The following is a 25776-nucleotide window of genomic DNA, read 5'->3' as shown; positions in this document are numbered from 1 at the left end:
TTAAGCAATCAATTTAAAACATGTTACCCATATTATAGGTGGTCACACCCATGTTCTGAGTTCTCAGAAACACTTCCGGATTCGGCCCACTCATCGATTCAGGACAGGTATAACTGTTTTATCGTTTCATGACCACCAACGTTAAAGTTAGGTATTGTAGCGCATGCTGATACTTTCTTAACTAGCTTCTGACGCTCCATTAAGTGCTTAAGAGCACGTTTTGCATCCCTCTTGACTCAGTGTATCTTTCTAGCTTTGTCATGTCGCGATAGCATGAAATTTCTATGTTTACATCCTGCAACATCCAAGTATACAAATTTAACAGATCAGGTTAGCTGACTTTATAATAGCCAACAGCAAGTAAATTTCATGTTTGACATCCTCTGATATCCTCTGCAGACTCAAATTTAATGTGAGTTAACTAAAAAAAGACAGGATGGATAAAAAACAAGATGACTAAATTTTCAACAGAGACCATAAATGTTGTCACAAGAACTAAAGCGACAAAACATGGTATCACTGCATGTGAGCCCAAAAGCGTTTAATTGCTGTATTCAAGAGATTCACAAAGTGACACTAGTGTGGTTACTAAATAGCACCCTTTTTTTTTCGAAATGAGTCAAAAATCAATGCGCCCAAGGATGTCTTCTATAAAACTCACTTGCTGTTGCCTTATAATTACCATCAAGGACATTCTAAGTAAATTTAAGCCTGTATAATTACATACTGCAAAAGTAACTGGTATGTTAACTTTAAAAAAAAATTATTTATTCATTTTCATTAACAAAAATGTACTAGTAAACATGCATTGATATACACAGAACTTCCCTTTGCAGTTCCATTAAATTGGCCACTACAAATAGATTAATGATAATATAATACGTAACAAAAGTCGGAATACAAGTAGTTTCTCAAGCTTTAAATAGAGTTTGTTAACTTTGCAGGGAATGGTTTCCGAAGAAAGCTGAAGGAAACATCACCGCTACCTTGCCAAACAACATGCGTCCCGCAACCAAGAGTCGATTCACTTGGACCAGTTTGCTGCACTTCATGAACTGGCTGGGTTTAACATACTTCCTCATCATGTTGGCTAGCGTGGCGCTCATCTGTACCTTAGTGATCGCCCCAACTTACAAGCAACCGTGTCTTCATCAAGCGACGTTAGCATTCTTCTCTCTTCAAATACTCGGCAATTATCTTCTGGCGATTTCGACAAACACTAGCCACGGCGGGAAAGTCGGAGAAACGTCCAACGATTGTCCTCCAGGAGCACACTATTGCAAACTCTGCCGGAAGGTCATTCTCAGAAGAGATCATCACTGTTTCTTCATGTACTGCTGTATTGGAAAGTATAATCAATGCTACTTCATTGTGTACTGCCTTTATATCATGCTAGGAGGCTTGTATGCTGTGATTCTACAGGGACTGTACCTGAATCAGAAGTACGGTGTCAAGTTCAGTAGCCCGTTTACGCTTCTCACCTTGTTGCCAAGGACCTTTTACGAGTTTTTCATTGAGGCCGTGACGCCTTCTCAGTTTCTGTTGACTGTTGTTATGTACAGCACTCTTGTTGCAGCGCTAACTTGTGCCGGGTTTTTCTACTGGGAAATGACCATTACGTTTGACGGTCAGACTAGCCACGAGGCACTGATGGGTAAAAGAAAGATTGGTAAAGGTGCATGGGAAAACATGATAGATGTGTTGGGGAAGTATTGGTACTTGCGGTTTGTGGTGCCGTACCCTTTCAAGACTTTAGAAGTGTCAGATGTTAACAGAAAAGAATGTAGAAAAGTTTTAAAAAAGAAGGCAAAGAGGATGTAATTGTTAAGAAACATGCCACTTGATATGCAAATTAACATGTCTAGGATGCAAATGATATACAAATTACATGTTTAGGATCAAATTATATGTCTAGGATCTCTGCCGTAGTCAAACATTGATGTCAAAGAGTAAACTAAAAAGACATTCTGTACTTCTCTGCTTCTACCACTTAACATGTAGTAAATTTGTGATACGCTCAAAGTTTTCATATATTTTATTCACTTCACAACTACAGTGTAAAAAGTTGTAAATACAATATACTCTTGGCATATCATATGTACATATCTACATTTTGTATGATAAGGGACAGTGTAATCACAACAAATATCAAATAATTACTAATTTCCTTACCACATCTAAATGGTTAAAGTATGTCATCCTAATAGATTATTCATGATTACCAGATCAAACCTATCCACCCCAATTGACACATTTCAAAGAATTTAAAACTCATGAATCGTTCTACGATTGTTTCTCAAATATGCAATACATGGTTGTGCCATATAGTGTTGTCTACACTGGATGTATAATAAACATGAAACCTGTAACAAATATCAAATGTATGTACAATCTTTGCAAACTTTATCCCTTTTTCTTGGTTATTGTAAAAACCTTTGTAGCAGAATCACATCATTCACCCCACAATCATATTTTAAAAATACTATGTACAGACAGCTGCCTTTGAGCCGATTTATCTAATTGCTAACACAAGAAAAAATTTAAATGGCACAAAAGTATCAAACAAGCAGCAGTATGTGTGTCAGGACTTTCTGATTCTATACCACCCCAGACCTCAGTCCAGTCTTCAGCTCCGCAACAATCACAGATCCTTGAGAATCCGCAAAACGACCTAGGGAACAAGAGTCATGTTAGGTATTTGTACATGAATGCTGGCCCAAAGGCAAGAACTGTAGCCTGGGTGGCATTCTTAGTAGTAACCGCTGGCTCAATCGTTTTGAAAAGATTGATCCAGCTGTTACCACGGAGGATGGCACCCAGGCTACAAGAAATGATAATCTTGAGCAAAATTTAGTACAAGCAGTTTAAGTTTTTTTTTGGTTTAAATGGACCATCAACAGTTGTTTGTTTAGACCCTTGTACTAAGTTGTAGTGCCTTAAGTCGTAGTACAAGGCAAATAGGGCAGCAAGTTTCCTTGCTGTTTCAGTAACGGTATATTTTTACAGGGAGGGGTTCCTAGCCCTTCCCCTTAACATGTTCAAGCCAAGATGCCCTTCCCAGGATTGAACTGGGGTCTCCCAGTTACCAACTAATTGGAACCAGGAGCTCAACTGTGAGGCTGCTACCAGTTGAGCTACAGGGACATCTTTATTGACTATCAACTGTACACTTCCAGAAATATCTGGCTTACCTGAGCCTTCTGTCCAATTTTGCCAGGTCTTGTGGCTATCTTCTGCAGGGTGTCAGTCATGGCCACTATGCTAGTGTACACCCCATTAACACTCCTGGGGAAACATGAAAATTAGTTATGATAACAAGAAAATAATTTGTAACACTATGATACACATGAATTTGGAAACAAACTCAATTACCGGCAGTAATAGCGTCTTCTTTAATTTATTATCCTCAATTGAAGCATAATGCTTTTTAAAGTAGCTAAGACTATGATAGTGCAGTGCAGCTTTGCTATGGCCTGTGTTTTTAGCCAACCACAGCAGGTCACCCCGTCTTGATACATACATGGGTTCTTTTGCATGCTGCATATGTTTGATGCCAAGGGCTAATTATAACACCTAAAGCTCGCTCATACACAAAGCTATCAGCTTTACGTCACCTTAAGAAAATGATGAACACACACCCATTAGAAAATGTCGGAGCTTGTGTTGAACCCACGGATCCATGGAATTAGATCTTAATGCCGAATCAGCATATGTAACTACAATGGAGTAAATAATCTGTAGTCCTACATTCACTAAGATATACAATCACTACAGGACACATCTGTCACCTACTAGCAGAATGTTCCACTGTTCTTCCAAATGGAGAGCAAAAATGTGTTGATGGGTCACTGACCTACTCCTGAGTCCAAGCTTCAGATTCTGCTGTGAAGCCTGCAGCGACTTGAGATCCTTCCACCAGTGTTTCAGGATGGTGCGTATCAAGTCCAGTGTCCCAGAGATGTAACTGCACGAGGGGACAACAACATAGGCTGAGCATCATAGTAAACAACTATAATAACTAACGACTTATCTCCAAGCAGATCTACACCAAAAAATCATATATGCTAGTCAGAGAAGCTCCAGTCCGCACCGTAACGACAACTTTAAATGACTGGAATACTAAAACATATCTATGATATATCCTCATTGACAAGCATATCAAACTAGATGAGCTTCTTGTGTCTATCTATCATAGGTCAAGAAAATGCAACATTATTAACTACAAATGATTATGAATATATATCATACACACTAGTATTAAGCATCTTGCATGCTTTCTTCACATGAATGAGCAATTTTTGCTGGCAGAAAAATCGGTCTCAGTCAATATTGTATGTTGTACATGTATGTTGACTTTATTTGTATCATAACTATAGTTTGAGAAACATGGCCCTTCCTTACTCTTCATACTTGCTTGTAAGCATCTTCTGCAGAGCCGGTAGCAGTTCAAGACATGCTCCCATTGATATCGGTTTCCCAATGGCATTTCCATCCTTGATGCTAGAAATTGTAAATATCGGTGCAAAAATCAGATTCAGTATTTGTCACTGATGTCTGAACAAAAAAAGAAGTGTAAGAACATATTTGTTCAAAGTTGAAGAAGAGCCAAATTATTACCCTTACGTACACATATACGATACAAGGAGAGAGCTATGCGGTTTGGGGCATGAGATGTCTTTAATCTGTGAATCTGCTCTGTGGTAGAGGCTTATTGGTTAACAGAGACAGAGACATCAACGGCCAAAGATGGGGTCTTGGCGATTACAATAAAAACTGCAGTGTAACATTTACGTACAGTATTGGTAAGGTTAAACAATTCTAAGCATTCTTGGAAGAAACAAAACTGCAGCAAGGGCGGGATGGTGGTAAGCGGGAGGCGAGCTCAGCCGTTTGACGGCAGATGTCGCAAGAATGGAGGTGGCACGATTGGAGGTCAAGGGTCGCTTCCTCCAGAGAAATTCCCTACGATTGGTCCTACTATGTCTAACACTTTATAAAGCATCACTCCTTTACAAAATCTATCACTCCTTTACAAAATACTACAGCTTATCAAATATTAAAGAAATGTTTTTACAGGGATAAATTAAGTAACAAAGTTCTCACCTCTTAATCAGGATTGGAATGACATCAGCTAGCAGAGCATCATTGTTTATTCTGAAAGAACAAGTCGAAAAGGGTTTTCACATAAGGGGACTGGGGTGCTTAAGTATTCATACGTCATGGCCTCCGTCGGTCAGTATTGACCATGGTAAAATCCTAATTCACAACAGTCCTACAGCATCGACTATGGCTAAACAGCCCTATACGAGAATGGCAGTCTCTGCCACAAAAAATATGAATAATATGGAATTCAAAGGAGTTTTATGGAATACATACAAATTTTACAGAATTTATACAATCCACCACTAAGAAACATACAAATTTTGCAGAATTCATACGATCCACTACAGAGAAACATAGTATGTACGCATTTTACAGAATTACTTACAGTAAGCACACACGGACTAGTATTCCCTACATTCCATAAAACTTCTGTTTCATAGTAGTGAATGGTATGAATTCCGTAAGATTTTGGTGCATTTATGCATTCCGTAAAATTCGTATGACTACTCCGGCACCCCTGCATAAGCTGATTCAGAAGTGTTTTTAAAATGTTCAAGTAAGAGTTAGACTGTGGTAACTACACTCCAGTCCTGTAAGCTATAGTCTGCTTCCAACAGTGGCTACCCCTATTGGAAGCAGACTAAAGCTAACAACAAAACTGGATGGCAGGCTATACATGTAAGTGATTCCATACCTCAGAATGTAGGAGACAAGGGCACTTGGGCTTTGTTTCCAGAAGGTCAGAGCTGCTTGGAGCCAGAGAAGCCGGCTGGACAAGACTTTTGTCATGGTGGGATGGCCTGCACTCAACTGGAAAAGTCATAGAAAAGAAACTAGATCATTACAAAGTGTAAAAAATGATAAAATTCCAGGAAGTTTATACCAGGGGATATTCTTCAATTAAGTCTCAAAGTCTCAGTTTGGGAAACAAGTTAATACTGAGTTGTAATAGTAAAGAATGATATCATTTTTCAAAACTAATGCTGATACATGTACGTGTATGTCGCAACATTGTTTATCTTGGCTGGATGTTACATGCAGTTTCTTAGTTACCTGCAAGAGGGCATCCTCCTCCTCTGTAGCAACTCCTGAATCCTTAGACTTGTTGATATTAGCCGCCACAGACCTGTTCTCCCTGTCATCTGATAAGACCGACTCCCAGTCCATGTTCTCTACGCGCGGCTGTTTTTTGGCGACTTGTCTTGGAGGAGACGGAGACTTGCTCTATAATATAGAACATACAAAATATGATAGATATACAAAACAAATTGTGGTTACTGGCATTTTCTAACCAAAAATTACTAGGCAGTAGATCTATTGACATATTGAAGTTTGGGCCAAGTCCTGGTTACAGGTAAGATTTATAGTCGCCAAATTTGGCACTCATTTCATACTCCTATACAGAGCCTCGCCCGTAACCTAAACAATCTTGGAAAGGCTCTGCTGAACCGGGCTGAGGTTTCCACTTTTGAGAGTGGGTGTGACCTCTAACCAGCTGTCAGCCAATCAGAGAATCTGCATACTAGTAGGGAAATGTGTTTTTCAGAGGTGCAAGTATTTTTGGGGTAATGTTCAATTTTGGCACCTACCATTTCATCAAAGATATTCTTATCTTTTGGTAATTATAACATAACTTTCACAATAAGCGTAATCTGCTTGGATAGGGAAATAATTGAAATGACGTTGATCTATGCAAATCCTTTAATATAATTCAGCAGCTCTTTATGATAGCTTTATTTGTGTAATTGCATACCTTCTTCCTTTTAGTTGGGGTTGGCTTCTTGCAAGCTTTCTTCCCAGGCATTTGAAAGACTGGTGGGTGTTTCGCTTGATTATTTTGTCTTCCTTGAAGTTGAAGGTTCATTGCCCTGTGGAGGAAAGGTATTGGAAATTCCTGTATGAAATGAAATGAAATGCAACAACGTCCCTAGATACGGACCTTGTGTATAATCTCAGGGCTATTGGTGCAATGGCACGGCAGCCTCGCCACAGCACGCTTTTTAGATCTTTTTATAACCCAAGTCCAAATACACTGGGTCATCACACCTGGTGATAACCTGTCAAATGGATGCATGCATCTAAAAATTCTTGTCTTACGTAAGGTTTCAATTTTTTTTTTACCTCCGTTTCAGCATAGCTTGCACTTGATCCTCTCCATAAGGTGTTATCTTGTTCTGAAAAGACACATTTTCAAGCTGTAACTTCATCAAGTTCATGTGAAAAGTTCGAACTAATTCCCTCTAATAGCTCTACTCTATGTATGATGTAACACTACAGTTGTACCAACAAGGAAGAAAAGGCTACATAGTTATAATGTCGTAATAAAATGCAATGTATTTGTGACAAAATACGCATTGTATTCACCAATGTATAACGTAACGCCATAACTTACCTGTTCGTCTCCTGCCTTACGTTGTTGCTGTCCTTGTGCCTTATGATCGGCTTTCTTCCGGCCATGACTTGGCCCATGATTTTCTTGGACCCACACATACTTCCGCTTTACAAAATCCCACTGGATGCGCCCACTATGTCCTGGAACTGCTGCCATCTAAAACTGTGGTCCAAAATTAATGTCAGCGCTTTAGAAATTAGTTTAAACCCAGCTGATTGTGGAGCCGAATAAATGAAAGACTAGCGACACCCTTTGTTTTGACACTGCACTTTCAAAAAGGACGTACTTTACTCTGATTGGTCGGAAGTCAAACAAGTGGACCAATCAGCATACAGAGTTATAATTACTGACCTCTGACCTAAAGAAGTAACCAAGATGGCTGTCGATTACCCAAACATCTGGAATTTCTTCTAAAAACTATCCTTTAAATCACAAACTAGGGGCGATGACAGCTTTTTGTAGTATAAGTTGTGTTCATAAGGACTGGAGTAATGAATGGAGTTGAAATCAATGCTTCTTACTTTCTAAGGTAGGTGAATATTGATCAAATCAATCCCGCCCATTTGAGAATTATGTCCCAAGGGAACTGTCAAAACTGCTAACGTTTTGTACCACCAGAGGAAAAGTGGGGGAAAGTTGCCACATGCACATTTTGTATTGATATATTATCACAGGTTTATATGTAAGTTATAGTTTTTACTTGTAGTTGAATCACTCTACAACTACAAGTCAGGCTGTAGCTCAACTGGTAGCAACCTCCTGGTTCCAATTACTAGTACTATTACCTATACCTTTACCTTTATACCATCTTATCTCCCATAAACTGGGAGACTCCGGTTCAACCCTGGGCAGGACATCTTGGTTGGGGCTGCACCCTTTTATAGGGGTCCCCTGTTTTAGGAGGTGCCTCAAGCACATTAAGGGGAAGGGGCTAATTAAAAATTATAAGTAACCCGTCCTGTAAAAGAATATTCCCTGCTACTGAAACAGTGAAAGTTACTGAAACACAAGAGGCGAGTAGCACAGTCTCCTGGCTCCCGGGATCGAACCCGGGCCCACCAGTGCACATACCGTACACACTAATATACTAGTAAGTGCCAGGCTAAAAGGTAAGGACCATTTATTTAGACTGGTCAGTTAGCGGCACTTGAACCCCACTGTTGCCCTACTTAGATAAGTCAGATAGTACATTAGGGCCTGAACGAATGAACTAAAATCCTGTTCTTATGTTCTGTTATTCAGGTGCAGTTTAGGTCAGTGTGAGATGTAACAATGGCTGCTTGGTTAGAGCTGACCATACCTACAGCAACCTCACCTTCTCACACACAACTCTCCTGCAATGGAACTTACCTCGCCGTGCCACATGGCAAGGGTGAAGTGGGAGTGTGGAGCCTGCAAGATCTGGGATTTAGGGTAGGGCATATGTTACAAGTTACAACTGGCTGTCTGTGCCATCTTTGGAATTCCAACGACTTAAGTACTTATTTTGGAAAAGGGATACTAATGTCGTAGAATACCAAAGTCAATTCTAAAGTCAAAGAAGAAGATGTGAAATTGAAAGAATCTAGTATTGTTAGATGCATACCATACTCTGTCTGTTAAGTCATAATGTTCAACCTTCCTGACCATGTACTACATGATGTAGTTTTCATAATGAAGGCAACTGTTTTTTTTGCCAAACTTTTTTTATTCGTATACTAGCATCAGTGTTGGTGTTCCCAGGGGATGTCATCCATATCATTGAATCAACATAGCCTAGACGCCAACTTCAAACACCACAGAAACCTCCTTTTCCACCCTACCATGAAATTAAGTTCCCCGTGATAAAAATGAACATATTTCTTTCTGCAACAGTGTACTTTCCAGGTTTTTTTTTTTTTTTTCAAGAGTGTTGCAAGCCATATGCACAATTAAATGGAAATCATCTTTTCAGCCTCTGGACTTGGTAGCGCACAAGAAGACTGTCACTGCCACAAGCTTCGGCTTCCATTCCCAGCCTACCCGCCTGTGCACTGCTGCTGAAGACTACATCATAGTATGGAACATTGAGGCGGCACGTCATATGTATGAACAAGGTATGGATTTTACTAACAGATTGCTAGCAATTTTTTGTAACCTTATGTAGATGCACCTTTAGATTTTAGCACAGATTGCTTATTGATATGGATGCTGCTGTATTTATATCCTAGTTACTTGTAGTTCCAGGCTTTCCTTACACTAACATTTGTGAAAGGAAAGCCTGGATCTAACTAGGATGACATTCAGGTTACCGCATGTAGAGTTATGGACCAATTGCATAGCCCCGCTCACCTACGTCAAAATGTAGAAATGCAAAGTTAAAACATAGGACTGCAAATATTTATTGGACATGTATTGTCATGCTGCCCCTACGGGATTGATGGATGGATGGAGACACTCTCTCATTGGTCGTATGGCTGATTGCCATTCTCTCATTGGTTGAATTCCTAATTTGTGATGGACGTCTTCATCGGTCAATTACTTATCTTTAGAAAAACAAGCAACCATATTTTTGGTATATTTGTGTCTTTTGTCTTTTTGTCTTTGTCTTTTTGTCTTTTTATTTCGCACAGGTAAAAGAATTTTACATACATATGACAGGTCAATACACATAGTGCCGGGGAAGGTAGAGACCAATGTGGTCTATAATATTCCATCCCCATTTTTCAAACAGAATAAATTACAATGATAAATTAAGATATAGAGAAAAAAAATGACAACTTAATATCGTAACAAATAACAAATCAATAACTAATAATAACAATAACAAAAAACAGGAACTAAATTATTATATATAAAGAAACAATTACCTAACTGAACACAGAAAAGTTACCAACTAAGTAAGCAAGGAAACAATTCGATAAATAATAACGATGCAAATAACGACAAGTATATATAACAACACAAGTCAATAACACAAAAAATGCACCCAGACATGCAGGATATAAATGAAAAACCAAAGAATAGAAGGTTAAGCAAAGGATTGATTGTTTAAAATGGAGCTTTTTAACATGTTTTTGAATCTCAGTAGTGATTTGCAGTTCTGTAAGTTTTCATGTAAGCTATTCCAAGTTTGCGGGCATCTGTACATCATGGAGAACATTCGCTGCTGTGTTTTTGCTTGTATCTGTTTCAAGTTGTTTTGTTGCCTTGTATTATAATGATGAAATTCCGAGTTGTAGTGAAAGAGACGTTTGAATTGATTTGGTACACAGGAACTATCATTGATTATTTTATGGACAAAAATAGAAGTTTGAAGCTTGTTAATATCATATATAGTCATAACTTTTAGATTACGAAAAAGCTTTTCATCCCATATTTTCCCAGTGGTTACTACATAAGAATATACATTTATTCATTTATTTCTTATCTTATTCTTATATTAATAATGTACATGCAGGTGAATGTATGGGCTAACTAACTGGTAACATTACTTTGCAGGACAACAAATTCGAGGACAAATCATTGGCCAGGTGCTCGGTTATGTGCAACACGTGAGCTTCAGTCCAGATGATGGCTTGATAGCAGCTTGCATAGGGACAGAAATTCTCATCTTAGATTCTCAGGTAAGTGAGCTTTCCAGGTTTGGCAAGAACCTGAGCTGTTTGTAATATTGCAATTATACTGTATGTGAAAATTTCCAGTCTAGTGTGCAACAAATAAAATGTAAACATTCATTGTCTCAGTCATCATATGCTCATGTGCAACGCTATATGAAACACTGAAATTTTCTTTAGTCTTTCTTGTAAATACTGCGCAGTCAAACAAAAGAAGTTGACTCGGGAGACGGATAAAATCTTGTCTCTGTGGACAGGTGGTCACTATATATATATAGACAGGATTCTTAATGCTTGAGAAAAGTTAACTAAGGGACCACCAAGAAGTGGCCACATTGGCCAGGTGGTCATTATGTAGAGGTGGCCACTTGTACAGGTTTGACTGTAGTACATGCAACACACAAAAACCATTGGAAGTAATGCATTGTCACATTTTTTATATGGCTACCCCATTCCCACCTAGTCTAATCTCATAAATAAATGCTGGCCTGCCAAAAGCCAATCACTCATCAAGTGCAAGTCGATATAGATCTAGACCATCGTCATTATCAGCCCACTTCTTTGGATATACAGTATGAACAACACCAATTTACAGTGCATAATACATTAACAATGTACCAGTGAACGCCATACTTTGTACCTTGTACAATTGTTGTGCAATAAAGTTATTTATTTACATTAACACATCACCCACAACGATAACCGTCGCCATGGCAATGTCTTTTTTCCATTAGTTACCAATCTTGTTGTTGTTTTTTCAGGTTGAAAGACTTCACTCTACCCTTGAAGGGCATGACTCTACTGTAACATCAGCAGAATTCTGTCCACATCATAAAAGGACTATAGTGTCTATTTCTGAAGACAGGACTTTTAAGGTACACATTTGTAGTTTTCATATTACTTCACTTCTTGAGTGTTTTTTTCTTCTTACCAGATGGACACATTTGCTTGTGGTTTTCTACAACTTATCTTGCACTGTGTTTTGGATAGAATGCATTCTACCTCCACTATGGACTGTGATGAGTGCTGTTATTGAGATTTCTGATTCAAGGTACTTTCACTTCTGTCTTTATTACTTCTACTATTCCTATGCATACAGATAGCTTTTGTGTGAAGCTCTTCGCTGTTCTTTTTATTTTCTCTCCGTATAATGAAAATGCATACTAAATGTGTCAATATTACATAATTTGTTTGAAAATACCTTTTCTAGATTTGGGACTTGGAAAATTCATCTTTAGTATACCAGTCAACAATAATATCTGGTAAGTATAAATTACAACATCATTTTGTATGAGTAGATTATAATTGTCCATGTAGCTCAACTGATAGAAGCCTCACAGTTGAGCTCCTGGTTCCAATTAGTTGCTAATTGGGAGACCCTGCTTCAATCCTGGGCAGGACATCTCGGTTAGGGCTGCACCCATCATTTTAAAATGGGGGTCCCGTGTTCGAAGAGATGCACGTTAAAAGGGAAGAGCCAGCAACCCCTCTCTGTAAAAATATACCCTACTACAGAAACAGCCCTATGTGCAACTAGGCACTGCACTACAATACCAGGGTGTGAACAAGCAAAACAAGTACTGTATAGCGTGAGATTTCTGTTGTCGCTACATGTTTATGCAGGAATAAAATATACGTAGTACTTGAGTTTAATTGTACTGCCTTTGTGATGTATTACTTTAAAAGAATACTAATGAGGTATGTGTTATTCTCTTTGTTAATTTCAGCTTTCCCATTTCTGAGTCTGTCCCATGATCCAACCAAAGAAAGTTTTGCTGTGGGGACATCAGATGGCCAGGTGACTTAAGTTTGAATTTCATTACAGTTTGTCTTAGGAAGTTCTAATGATGTCTTGCATGTTGAAAACAAAAACAACTTATTTGTTCTGTGCAGATTTGTAGGTTTAGTGCGTAGTCACATTCATCGTAGATCGTCATACGGTTTTGATGTCGTAGAATTTTTAAGCAGGCTGTGACAGAACCAACAACCGTCAAGGATCCAAAGACAGCCTTTTCCGTAACAAGACAGCTAAACACCTACACGACTATCCCAAAAGTGCTCTCAGTTTGCAATTACATGATGTTTGATGTTTTATTAGAAAGCCTATTAGATTAGACTTGAAAATCCAATCCACTCTTCCTGGATTCATAAAAACACAAATCGTACATACACATGATTACAATAGCACAAAACACAACACGTACATACATATGACTACAACTCGCATAAAACTACAGAGCAACACATGATGATCGTACGACAAATGTAAACAGAGGGTGTTATAACTGTTACAGGTCAGAATATATGACCTCTCTGATGGCAGTGGCTTTCGGCTACTGCATCAAGTGGACATTGGAAAAACAATCTCCAAATGGAAAGCAGCCAAGGAGGACAACAGGCCAAGGGAGGAGAAAGGTACTGTAAAGTCATTTATTTTTGCTCATTTCACGATGGGACGGAAAAAGAGGTTTTCGTTGTATTTTAAGTTCGCAGTTGAAACAATTTTGTAGTACAATAGTAATACACTGGAAACACATTTTTGCATTGGAGAGGTCCAAAAAATGCGAAATTTGCACATACAGCAACATTACAGCAGTGTTACCAGTAATAGATGTGAATGTTTTATGTGCCAGCATTTTTTGACAGGCAAATAATAAAGACTTATACATGCATGATTATCACTCACTGATAAGTGTGGTGGGATCTTAACATGTTTGATGTGTGACTCTCCTCAAACACGAGACCTCCAGATTTATGTCCCACCTGATAACACATCCCTAATCAAAGCAAGGAAATAATATTCACCTGTGACGAAAAGTAGGTGTAAACTGCCTTTCCTAAGGCCACAACATTGGTGCCCGCTGGGGATTCGAACCCAGAACCTTTAGACTCTAAGCCGACTACCCTAACTACAAGACCACCTTGTTTCAAGTTCAACTGATATTCTTTATTCCTTGTAGGTCCAGTTACAGTCAGTAGCCGTCCAACCTGGCAAAAACCTCAGGCACAAGAACCCGTCAACCAGGACGACCCAACAAGTGGTGAATCAGAAGCCAGTACTGCTGTTATAGGCTTACATTACTGTCGAAAGGCTAGATCCAGGAAAGATGCTGTGCAAGAAACAGCACCTAACTTCCTGGGTCAAGACTCAAGCCTTGTGGAGTAAGTCACCTTCATGTATGCTGTCAACATAGTTTGACAATTATTGGGTACATGTGCTAGGCAAAAATCGTTTTTCTTATTTTTCTTAAGCTTGTTTTTCCTTGTACAAAGAAAATTTTTCTCCTGTCAGCAAGAATGTTATTCTGTATACAAGAATCCCTGTTATAAGCACAAACAAGAATCCATGTTTTAAGCACAAACAAGAATTGCATCTAAGATTTTTTTTCTTAAGCCAAGAAAGTTCAAGAAAATTATTCTAGTAGAATCAAATTTTCAAGAAAAAAACCTTCAGGAAAGAATCTGTATAAGAATACCACATTTGACCAAACAAAAAAGAAAATTTTTCTTATTTTTCTAGAACATTCTTATTGGAGAACATCATACTAGAAATATTTTCTTAACTTCAGAAAAAGAAAAAAAATTCTTTCGGAAGGGACGTAAATTGGGGGTCCCGTGTTCCAAGAGGTGCCTTGAGCATGTTAAAGGGGAAGGGCTAGCAACCCCTCCCTGTAAAAATATACCCTGCTACTGAAACAGCAAAGTAAATTGCTGCCCTGTGTGCCACTTGGCACTTCAACAAGAGTTTGAATGAACCATTTTCTTGTCTTACTCTTTTGTACCTGTGAAATGTGTTTGATTTGTAATCTCCAAGCAGATCTACACGGTGCCTAAATCGTATATGCTAGCCAGAGAAGCTCCAGTCAACCAGATAAGCGCCCAACGGGCACCGTGTAGATCTGCTCGGAGATTATATGATTTGTAGTTGAAAACATTCTGATCCATTACATGTGCAAGGGAAATCCCTTTACTCATAAGAATCCTTTTCTGGTTTCAGTAATCTGTTGGATGTGGCCCCTGTCCTCATCGTTGGAACCACCAATGCTCTGGTCTTCATCAACGCACACACCTTTGAAACTACTTCTCTATTAGACTTTGAAGGTAAGTACAGCAATGTACTTGGACTGTAAGTTGTACGTTATAAAAGGAATAGGCCGATCCCATAGCCCCGCCCACCTCTGTCAACATGTAAAAATACAAAATAAAAACATAATATGCACAAAGTTTATTAAATTTACAGACATGCAACCACTCTCTCATTGGTTGAACCGCTAATTGTCTTGCCATCATTGCCTGAACTGCTAATTTTGATGGACAGCCAGGATTGGTCTATTGTACTGAAACTCCTGCAAGATCTATACAATATACCTTGGGAAGGCTCTGCTAAACTGGGCTGAGGTTTCCACTTTGTGGGGTGGCCTCTAAAATGATACATACTTGTAGGTAGCAGTCCTGCCATCGCAGTTCTTACTAAACTTGGTAATACCATTCTCTTCCTCCAGACTATATTCCGTCCATGGTGAAAGATGGTCCATCCCAGTGTAACATCCCATTGGCTGGGAGCTTTCTTCAGTGTACTGCTAAATGTTAACATATTATGTTGCTATTTTCTTCCTCCAGACTATATTCCGTCCATGGTGAAAGATGGTCCATCCCAGTGTAACATCCCATTGGCTGGGAGCTTTGCGTTCGCTCAGGGAGCCAACAAACAGCAAGTGTGGTGTCTCGTGGGCAGCCTGTTCCAGAAGTCTGTGGACGTGCTGCGACTGACGGTGCCCTCACACGAGGGCCTGGGTCAGAGGCTAGAGTCATTAAGCCTCTCATCACAGTCTGTACTAGACTATGGAGCCAGTGGGGAGGGAGGAAGTGCAGAAATAAGTGTTCTTTCTAGGTAGGCTGCAACAAAAAGTAGATCTCATCCAAAGATCTCATTCATTTTGCCACATTGAATAAGGCCACACTGACTTGATTACATATATGGTCTCACACGACAGTTCCATAGGAATCAACGTTGAAATACACAATTTTTTTACTGCAAATCTAGAAAACGAACAACTGCACTGAAGATGTTTTGCTTTCTGTTTGAAGCACACGTGTTCATCGTGCAATAAAAAAAGATTCACCCAAATCTAACCATTACAACGATATTTATCGCATTTTAAACTGCAAGTAGCCACTGTCCGCACGAGGCCGTTGTTGTACCGCCAGCGGCTGACTGCAACACTCATGGCAAAATGCGTACACGTCCGACCTATCGCTCGGATGACAAAACTTTCCTACCTAATCCTGACAGTAATAAACAATCTTTCATGTCAAAGTCTTTTTATATCAGGTGAGGCCGATAAAAGGCAATTTATGATCCACCTAAACACACGCTTTCTATGCCCAGGCCTGTAATTTTTTTAGGCCGGATTACTTGGGACTCTACACGTGGACTAGTTCAGGCATGAGACCATATATGGAGGACATCCATGCGTGCATCAATTTTCGTCTTTTCCCAAAAAAGAAAAAAATGTTTGCAACCATACTGTAAATCGTAAGAGGCTGGAAATTAAATGAGATAATATATGCTATAGATTCCAAACATACATTTGTATATTGGAAGACGTATACTGATGTGGTTGATTGATTGATTGATTGATTGATGTCATTGTCATACAATGCCTCCTTTTTCCTATCATAAAATGTACTAATTTTGTCATACTGGTAAACTTAATCCTTGCACGAAATGTGTTTCGAGCCCTGAGCAAAATTTTCCAAAGTCTTCCAAGAAAATGCGAATAAACTATTTTCTGTGAGTTAAGTCGTTTCTAAAACCTTCCTGACACTTAGATTGCATGATGAAGACAAAGTTTTTTTCACACAACTTTTTTTTTTCATGCACGCATCAATTTTGAAGTGCCCAAAGGATGTCTTCCATATAATCAAATCAGTATGGCCTAGTCTGTATAACGCAAACTCCACCGTAGGAAGCTAGTGGATGTTGGCGGGTCGCTTTAAGCGCGAATCAGGCTGATTATAGCAGGTATGGCCTAGGCTGCAAAAAAAGTGGATCTCATCCAAAGATGTCATTCAGGTTGTCACATTAAATGATGGATTAGATGATTTCAAGTGCAAGGACCTGGAGTTGGAGTTCCTTACCCTTAGAGCCGTAGACTGTCCCTAGAGTACCTAGGTAGACGGGTTTATTTCGGTACACTGGACGAATTTGAACCATACAAACTGCTTTCCACATAGGGGTATTTTGCTCGCAAACTGTCTATGTGAGAATGTCATTGCGCACATCCGTGAATTGTAGAACGCATTCGAACAACATTCTTTGAACCCCAACCTGTGTCACGGAGCCCGGCATCTCGCAGGTATTCATTTCCACCTGGCGTTCCGGCGCCCGCACTTATGCTGTCAGACATTTCGGGATATCGCTTTACAATGACAGTTGCTATTCTCCTTCCTCGCTTGTGTAAAAACAAGGGAAAAATAGTTTATTTTGTATTTACCTTTCGTCTGATTGTGATCGAACAGCTGCTTCTTCCAGGCTTGAGGGGAATGTCGTTATTTTTTATTATTTACGATTGTGCGTGATGTGATTTTGATTTTACTTGAATTGCAACAGTTACAGTGCAATACATGTGGAACACAGGCAGCTATATATTGCTGGTGTCGTGACCCACACATGATAGACCCGTTTTTATGTCATACCTGGGCCGCGAAAACGTTCAATACGGGTGTTCCACATCGTGTAATAATTTTCCGTATCATACGGAGTTCTTCTTGTATCACACAGGCTTCGGCTGCTGTCGAAAATTTGAATACCGCATTCGGAGGTTTGAATGGATGTTGTTACGATTTTTTTTTACTCTCTCAAATTCAGGCGCATTTCGCATTGAAATGTGTGTTTTCTCGGGTGGGTATGACATAAATAAAATACAACATGGTGTATTCCGCATCACCTTCCGTCCCTGCCCTCCTGTGGGTTGCCCTCCTACGACCCACGGTCGGGTCGGTACCTCAGGCAATACGGAATACCCCGTGTTGTATTCTATATATACACCTGGGTGGGGTGAGGATAGTCGTGTAAAGTGCCTTTCCCAGTTTGTGGGTACCCCCCATGATGAAACCAGTTTGTGTGGTTCCAATTCATCTATTAAGGTACCCTTGAACCGTACCTTTGAGCTCAGCTGACCCTGTAATAGGTAGATAGCTTGGAATGTCTGGTCACCAGATCACTTCCGGCCAGTGTCACTGTTAATACTACACCTCCCTTTTTTACGGCGACCCTTTAATGGGATGATAGCTGGGAGTATTTAGCCACCTTTGTACTTCCAACCATTGTCACTTTTGATATAAAAAATCCCTTATTTTGATATCTAAAGTGCTACCTCCAACCGAATGTATGTAGCTTCCCCATTTAAGACATGTCAACTTAAAACAAGAAATCTTAACTCAAAACAGCTTTCCCCCCCCAAAAAAAAGATACAGCCTCTTTGTTCTATCTTTGAAATTCCTGCTTTTTATGATGAAATTAGATTGTCCTTTGGACTAGTGTCAGGACATAGATTATGCGCATGTGTGTGTGTGTTAATGTGTGCCATGTTGCCACAAGCCGATTTTTAGCCAACTGTCATAGATGTATATATTATATCCATTGCTGAAATGTTTGCAATAGTTTTATGTTAGCAGTTTTCGCAGTGACCTCCAACGTGAAGTTATTCAACGCAAAATTTTTTATTCCGTCTTCTGCCTGCCTACCTCCTTGTTTCAACCACAATCAGTACAACCAAGGACATTATATAATGTCCTTTGTATAACCATCGCGAACACTCCATTTTTTCCCTACTGCAAAGTTCGATCCCACAAACATTTTCCCTTTTATAGTAATTCTTAACACAGTATGTGATAAGTTAACCATTCAGTTTTATCCACTATGATTTTCCACAGCACACCGCTGTCTGAAAGCTCCCCACTGAGGTCGGAACTGGTGCCAAGAAGCAAAGAAACCAGCTCAGGAAAGCAGAAACAGAGAGGTACATACATGAATATGCTACCACTTTTTATTTTGTTAACTAGGACCATTGTAAGAGGGACTGCATGTTCCATGTTCTGTCAGGCTAAGGCAAGCTACTTTGACTTCCCATAATTTGTAGGGAAAGCCACCTTATTTACTTGTGTATCATTCATTTTTAGGTGACCATTGCCTTCCTTGAATTTAATGTAATTTCAGTTTTTTGTGGGCTATGAGTTGCTGTGAATATAGGGTGCACTGACAGACAGAGGAAATTAATATATCCTTTATGGACATCTTACAGTCAATTTGGGCGGCATTGATTGGCCGAGTGGCTTGGCTAGTGGACACGAGATCGAGCCATCACAGGTTCGATTCCTGGCAGTCCTTGCTAGAATTTGTGTCCTTCGGAAAAGCACTTTATACAAATGCACTACTTCTCTCTCTCCAAGGAGGTGTAAAAATGGGTACCTGACTTTGGTTGGGGACGTAAAAGGCTGTGGAAGGAAAGGGATGGACTCCACCCTCCAATACAATTGCCCTAGATACGGTGGATAAACCCACTGACCCTACTAGTTCTGCATACCTAAACCCTGGATTGGACCTAACGTTTAGGTTCAAGTCCCAAAAAACTAAATGTCTGGAAACAAGTTCCCCTTTTTGTTCTAAACGATCTAAAAATCTTCCATAGATCATGAAATTTGAATTGGAAAAAGATGAAAACAGCTGTTTTTATTGTGTTAATGACTGAGCTTTTGACTGAGTGTATATAATTTTGTATGTATATTTTTCAAAATGTATGTCAACTTTATGTCAACATGGAATTTTACATACATGTATGCCATAGGTTCAGGTCCAGACTTATAAGTCCGGACCTGAACCCCTGGACTTGAATCCGGACCTGAACATGAGTTTAGGTATGCAGCACTAGCCTCTACGGCCTCAAAAAGGCTATGGACCTATAACTCTTTTTTTACAGTCAATTTGACTGACTTAATTTGAGACAGTCCTGACTGTGGCCTCTGGTTACTTTAGTTAAGTAGTCCAGATGGTCTGTAATTTGTGTAAATGGGTTTAACATGTGGCCAATTCAGGTCACTGTCAGGGACAATTTGCAAAGGTAAAGGTCCGGTAGCCTTTTTGAGGCCGTAGGGGCAGTGGGTTGTTATCCACTGTGTCTAGGGCATGGTATTGGAAGGTGGAGCCCATCCCTCTCCTTCCACTGTCTTTTACCTTCCCAACCGAAGTCAGGTACCCATTTTATAGAGTGGAGTGAGGAAAGTGGAGTACCGGTGCAATGGCCGAGTGGGTACAGTGTTCGCCTTGCACACGGTAGGTCGTGAGTTCAAACCCCAGCCGGGTCATACCAAAGACTTTAGAAATGGTACATACTGCTTTCTCTGCTTAGCACTCAGCATTTGGGAAAGAGTATGGAAGTTAAACACACATCACTACCAGCGGACTAGCCCCCTGCTGTAGAGACTTGCACAAAGTTGTGTGGCCCAAGGGCTGAGAATCGGAGATGGTCGCCGCCATATGTTCCACTATGTGGCACGGGAGGACTTTAACTTTAAGTGAGGAAAGTATAAATTGCTTTCCCATGGACACAACATCTAGCCAGGAATACCAGGAATCAAACCTGTGACATCACAATCTTTTGTCCGCTAGCCTTGTCACTAGACCTTTGACGGCATGACAATAAAGCATACCAGTTTTGAAATCAGACCATTCATTTGCAATCTCATAGTCTTGATAGAATGTGTCCATTATAAGTCCAGTGTTTTCATATTTTAGCTTTGCAGTAGCTTCAAAATTTGTGCAGTTTGTGTTACAGCTGTCAGGGGGCGCTTGAGTACTGCTAATTGGAGCCTTCTTGCTTTGCCATATGCAGGCCACCTGGCAACTAAACCTAAAGGACAAGTTGGAGATCAGCCACTGACCTTCAAAAGTAAAGTTAAGTCCTCAGGATACACCCAAGCACCAAGGTAGCTGAGAACAAATACAAACATTTTCTATTTCTAATGATATTTTTATTGTTTTCTTGCCCTTTGTAGTTATCTGTATTCTTCCTTGAATAAATGTTGTTTCGTCTGATTTTCCATATTCCTTACAAATGTACATCGGGGAATGAAATTTTCATTGATAGATTGTGAATATGTGTTCTCTGTTTGTAAAAATATCAAGAAAACTTTTAAGTCTTTGATCTCGTTTTGCTCAGAATGAAGATGTTCGCTCCAAGCACGAGGCCTACAAAAGGCAGCCCAACAAGTAGGGCTAGGACCAAGTCCACTGGAGGAGAGAGGTATGTGTCTCATCTGTACCATAAGGCCACACCAATTTAATTTCTTGGTTAATTGATTTTTTTTATAGATTTTAGCACAAAAAAATGAAAACAGAAGGCTGGGGTGAAAACTTGCACCTGACCCTGGTTACTCCCTGAAACTGTGTGCACCAAAGCACAAACTTTCCCCTGAGATTCTGTTTTCCTGTTGATTTTCCAATCTAGCATTTTTTTAAAAATTCTGTTAACCAAGAAATTAAAACGGTGTGGCCTAAGTACTGTAAATGCCTTTAAATTTGCCGGGATTTAATTTCGCAGTAGTGTTTGCTGTAGTTTTTAATTTGTGGTTAAAACAAGGGTAGGCAGGCAGAAGACAGGACAAGCATTTTTGCAGTGTTGTGCCATGAAGACCTTACCGCAAAAACTGCAAAAAACTTAACCACCGTAAAAATTTCAACATGTACAGTATTATGAGTAGACTGATTAACATAGATAAGGCAGCTTGTGTTACAGATGATAAAGTTGGTATGTCATCACAATGGTGGGCCAGTGTTTGAGTGTTGAACATGATATTTGGCACTAGAAATTCCAAACATTTTTCTGAGATCTCTCAATAATTAAGATCAGTTTAAAAGGACCATAAAATTCCTTAAACGGCAAATTTACTAGTAGCACTGGTGAAATTTTGCATCAGATCGTGTCTGTAGTAACTGATATACGATTTGTTAGTTTCATTTAATACCAATTTGTCTCCAATCTGATTCTCAGCTTGATGTAATTACCTGATGAAAACCTGTTCAAACACTGTCCTTAACATACTTCTAGGAACAGTTCTTCTCAGCTTACATACTCCTCCATCTCTAAAGATTTCGTTTTTTGTGTCCGGTGAACTTGTTCTTGTACGTTTACACATAGGAGGCTTCACCGAGGACACCGAAAGTAAACTATCCTCACATGGCGTCCCCCCACATCAAACACAATGTCGTCGGCATGGTCAAATAACCTTCACCTGTACCTTGAGAAGGTCTGGCGACCTTCAAAGTGGATTACAGGAATTTCCTATCCTTCACAGCACATGGCCAGCTGTAGGTGTCTCCCATGGTGTATTTTTGTAGACACTGTCTGTGATTTGCGGCCAGCGGTGTTTGTAGGGGGCGTGGCCCCTCGGCGTGTCCGAAAGGGGGTCATGGTGAGGTTGCGTCATGGGGAACGGGCACTGTTTGTTTACCTACCTACTTGAACTTGTGACTCTGTCCTTGGTCTACAGGCCAGGTGCAAGGAGGGAGTTCTCCATGGATAGTGGACCTCCCATCAGCCTACAGAAGAAACTGGAGGCTGCGGAGAGACCCACACCGATCAACAGCATCGCTCTCTCAGGTGAGGCCATACTGATTCCTTTATGGGGATCACATCCTCTGGGCATTGCAAAACTGATGCAAATGTGCAAAGAATTAAACTAGGCCAAAAAAATTTACCTTCGTTATGAAATCTAAGTGGTCAGGAATTCTTTCAAAATGACTGAACTTGCATAACGTAGTAGAACAAACATTAAATTCTTTATTCTTGTTCTTTAACATTTTCTTTGGAGACTTTGCTTAGGGCTTGAAATACTGTACATTTTGTGCAAAGAGTAAGTTGTATAACAAAATTAGTATGTTCTACAATAGAAAAAAAGGCATTGTATGGCATTATATCCGTTTTCAGATATTTTTTATGACTTATTTTGCAGCTTCTTTGTAGGATTTACAGTATGGTTGCAAACCTATTTGGGGGAAACATACGAAAATAGGTGCGCGCGTGGATGCCGACATCCTCATACTATAGTAATCAAGCCAGAGTGGCCTAAACTATGATTGCAGGACATTAAGTATGGAATGTCTCTTCAGTACCAGAAGCACCATTTTTGGTGTTACCCGTGCCCCTGCTATGTGGCTTACTGTAGATAACATCGTCCCGATCATCGAGGAAGAATTCGGTGTGAGTTTCAACTCCACCCACCCAACAATTAGGATAGCTCGTCTCATTAATCTGAATAAACATACTTGGCACACTCGACGCGACATTCCTGAATGTGAACAGCGGGATGAACGACATATCTTCCTGATCTCTTGTCATTCGTGCAATGTCATATCGGGGAATAAACTCTCGGTTAAAGTCCAAGGGGTATGGCCCATCTTATCTCAACCACACATCAGAATGTTATTCTAGACAATGCAGTCATTGTCGAGGTATTCCAGTCAAGTCCAGTCTTTGTTTTTACACTGGTAAATTTGGAACTTAGAGTTCCAGAGATGTTGTTACCAGAAAGTATAGTCTGGTATCTGTCTGTATCTATATAGCCGGTATACCCAGCTTAACAGTAGCTTGGTATAGTAACAGGATAAAGTCACAGAGGTAACTGAGGTTAGTATTAAAGGAAAAATGTCCTGTGATATCTGTCTAACTGTTCTAGTCTATCAATTTGAAAGATGTCTTTGTTACAGGCAAGTTGAGGCAACTGTTGCTGTTTAACACTTTAACCATGTTAAAACCTTTTAGGAGCGACAATGTCTTTGGTACGTTGATGAAGGTTAGACATCCAGGAAATAAGATACCCAAGATGTTCCAAATTCTATCCAGTTGAGTAACTGTTTTCTTGAATATAGTCCTTGTCTTTAAGCTGGTTTTGTCTGCATAACTGTTAGAGAGTGTAGACGTTGAAAGTAGATACTGTGTTGAGATAGGTTTGACTGGAAACCAACGTGTCTATGGTCTGAGTAGGAGTCAAGGAGGCTTGTCAGAAGCTGGCTATTTAACTATTTTAAGTGACTATGAGCCCTTTTTGTCATCGCAGAAGCATTCCTTACACTGGAGCAAAATTACTTTGCAAGCGTTTGCAGCTATTTTTGGCAAGTAGCATCGTTACAGAGCTGCTGCAAGGCAAAGTGAGAAGAGGGGATTACTTTTAAGTTAGGAAGTCTGACAGTCAAGTGTAGTAAATGCTTAGGAGACTAAAGACCTGGAACATCACTCAAGCAGATTCACTGCATTTCTGCCAAGTGGTTTAAATATGCACACTGCACCGTCTTTTGCACTATAAAAAGGATTACTGTAAATGCAGAAATTTTTGCGGTGGTTTTTTTATCGCGTTTTTCACAGCGACCGTTTCACCACAAACTTAAAACCACCGCAAACATTTTTGTCTAATGCTGTAGCAGTATGTGACTCTAGCGCTGCCACAAACATAAAACTGCCGCAAACACTCCATTTTCATTATAATGAAAGCTCGTCTGTGTTGGTAGTAATCATAATACAATGCTAAACTTTCTTCCAACACGATTGACGGATCGAATTTTCGACGACCACTGTTGCCTTCTTCAGGATCATTAATGACCAATCACATCCGAACGTAAACTCGCGAGAGTTACAGACAGGTGACTTTATTGACACGTGTCATTGCGGATACGTGACGTCAGTAATTGGTCAAACGTGCCAGGAAGTTTATAACGCCCACTGTCTCTGTTGAAGAAGGCGACAGTGGTCGTCGAAAATTCGATCCGTCAATACCTTAGTGTTGGAAGAAAATTTAGCATTGTATCATACTCCATTTTCATCTTAGTCTCTCTCTCTCTCTATCCAATTTAACGTCTTTTGTTCCCCATCATCTGGGGGTTAGACGTGCTTACACATAGTTGGGGAAGCCCCAGAACTCCTCATCAAGTGCAAGTCCTTTTTTGTAGCAAGAGTTTTTACGGCTGGATGCCCTTCCTAACGCCAACCCAGACCCTACTGCTGGGCTTAGGACATGGGAAATGTGTGTTAAGTGCCTTTCCCAAGGGCACAACGTCTGGGTGCATGTCCGGACATGTCTGGGTACTCCACTGGGGATTGAACCTGGGCCTTATTGGTTCATAGCCGGATGCTCTGCCACTGTGCTACACAGACGCCACTTTTAGTGTGAACTAAAAACCACATGAATTTAAATGCATTTACAGTATCCCTTAAAGTTGAATCACTGTCTTGAGGATCCATGTGAAGTTTGTTGGCAAAGATTTGCTGACAATGCAGAGTGTCACATGGTAGTGTATCGATGACATGTGGCATGTCATAACTGTCAAAACAAGGTCGACAGCAACCCGTCCCTCCATCCCCGGATGGAAATTTTCTTGTTGGGACGAAAAGAAGATGTTGACCCATCGGTCCCAAATATCTGAACTTCATGACATGGAATTTATGAAAATATATTTTTGTATGGAAATCAAGTTAGAATGACAGGTTTAACAAGAAAAATTTTAGCAACACTCCCAAACAATAAATGGGAATGAAAAAAAAAATTAAAGCTGGAGGACAGCCCTGGTTCATTAACATATTGTATCTGTCCGCAGTGGCGTATGTCAGCTCAGCGCTGGACTGTACCAGGAATGGACGTGTACGGCCGACCATA

The 25776-nt window shown here is 39.9% G+C and overlaps 2 protein-coding genes across 2 annotated transcripts in view; one reads left to right on the top strand and one right to left on the bottom strand.

Moving 5' to 3' along the window:
* Positions 1–2019: 2019 nt before the first annotated feature.
* Positions 2020–7767, bottom strand: LOC136432198 (KATNB1-like protein 1). Its single transcript, XM_066423244.1, has 10 exons — positions 7496–7767; positions 7225–7277; positions 6857–6971; positions 6157–6327; positions 5798–5913; positions 5104–5154; positions 4402–4500; positions 3854–3964; positions 3192–3285; positions 2020–2671 (listed from the first exon to the last, which is right to left on the bottom strand). Exons 1-10 carry the CDS (start codon positions 7649–7651, stop codon positions 2642–2644), a joined length of 996 nt encoding a protein of 331 aa, XP_066279341.1. The 5' UTR covers positions 7652–7767; the 3' UTR covers positions 2020–2641.
* A 1000-nt stretch (positions 7768–8767) lies between these two features.
* Positions 8768–25776, top strand: part of LOC136434111 (WD repeat-containing protein 27-like) — an 80833-nt gene continuing 63824 nt past the window's right edge. Inside the window, exons 1-9 of the mRNA XM_066426875.1 lie at positions 8768–8908; positions 9429–9570; positions 12798–12868; positions 13365–13485; positions 14031–14232; positions 15068–15171; positions 15691–15961; positions 21291–21374; positions 22621–22730. Of these exons, the coding sequence (XP_066282972.1) occupies positions 8768–8908; positions 9429–9570; positions 12798–12868; positions 13365–13485; positions 14031–14232; positions 15068–15171; positions 15691–15961; positions 21291–21374; positions 22621–22730 (1246 nt within the window). The remainder of the gene's footprint in view (positions 8909–9428; positions 9571–12797; positions 12869–13364; positions 13486–14030; positions 14233–15067; positions 15172–15690; positions 15962–21290; positions 21375–22620; positions 22731–25776) is intronic.

This window comes from Branchiostoma lanceolatum, chromosome 4 (genome assembly GCF_035083965.1).
Source record: "Branchiostoma lanceolatum isolate klBraLanc5 chromosome 4, klBraLanc5.hap2, whole genome shotgun sequence".
NCBI classification, from domain to species: domain Eukaryota; kingdom Metazoa; phylum Chordata; class Leptocardii; order Amphioxiformes; family Branchiostomatidae; genus Branchiostoma; species Branchiostoma lanceolatum.
The sequence above is the reverse complement of the archived record's forward strand: the minus strand, read 5'-3'. Positions and strand labels throughout refer to the sequence as shown.

Coding starts and splice junctions, on each gene's coding strand:
- LOC136432198 (XM_066423244.1), bottom strand. CDS start 7,651: ATGGCAGCAGTTCCAGGACATAGTGGGCGCATCCAGTGGGATTTTGTA. Junction 6,328..6,856: donor CCCCAACTAAAAGGAAGAAG/GTATGCAATTAC, acceptor TCTATATTATAG/AGCAAGTCTCCGTCTCCTCC. Junction 3,965..4,401: donor CTTACAAGCAAGTATGAAGA/GTAAGGAAGGGC, acceptor CCCCTCGTGCAG/TTACATCTCTGGGACACTGG.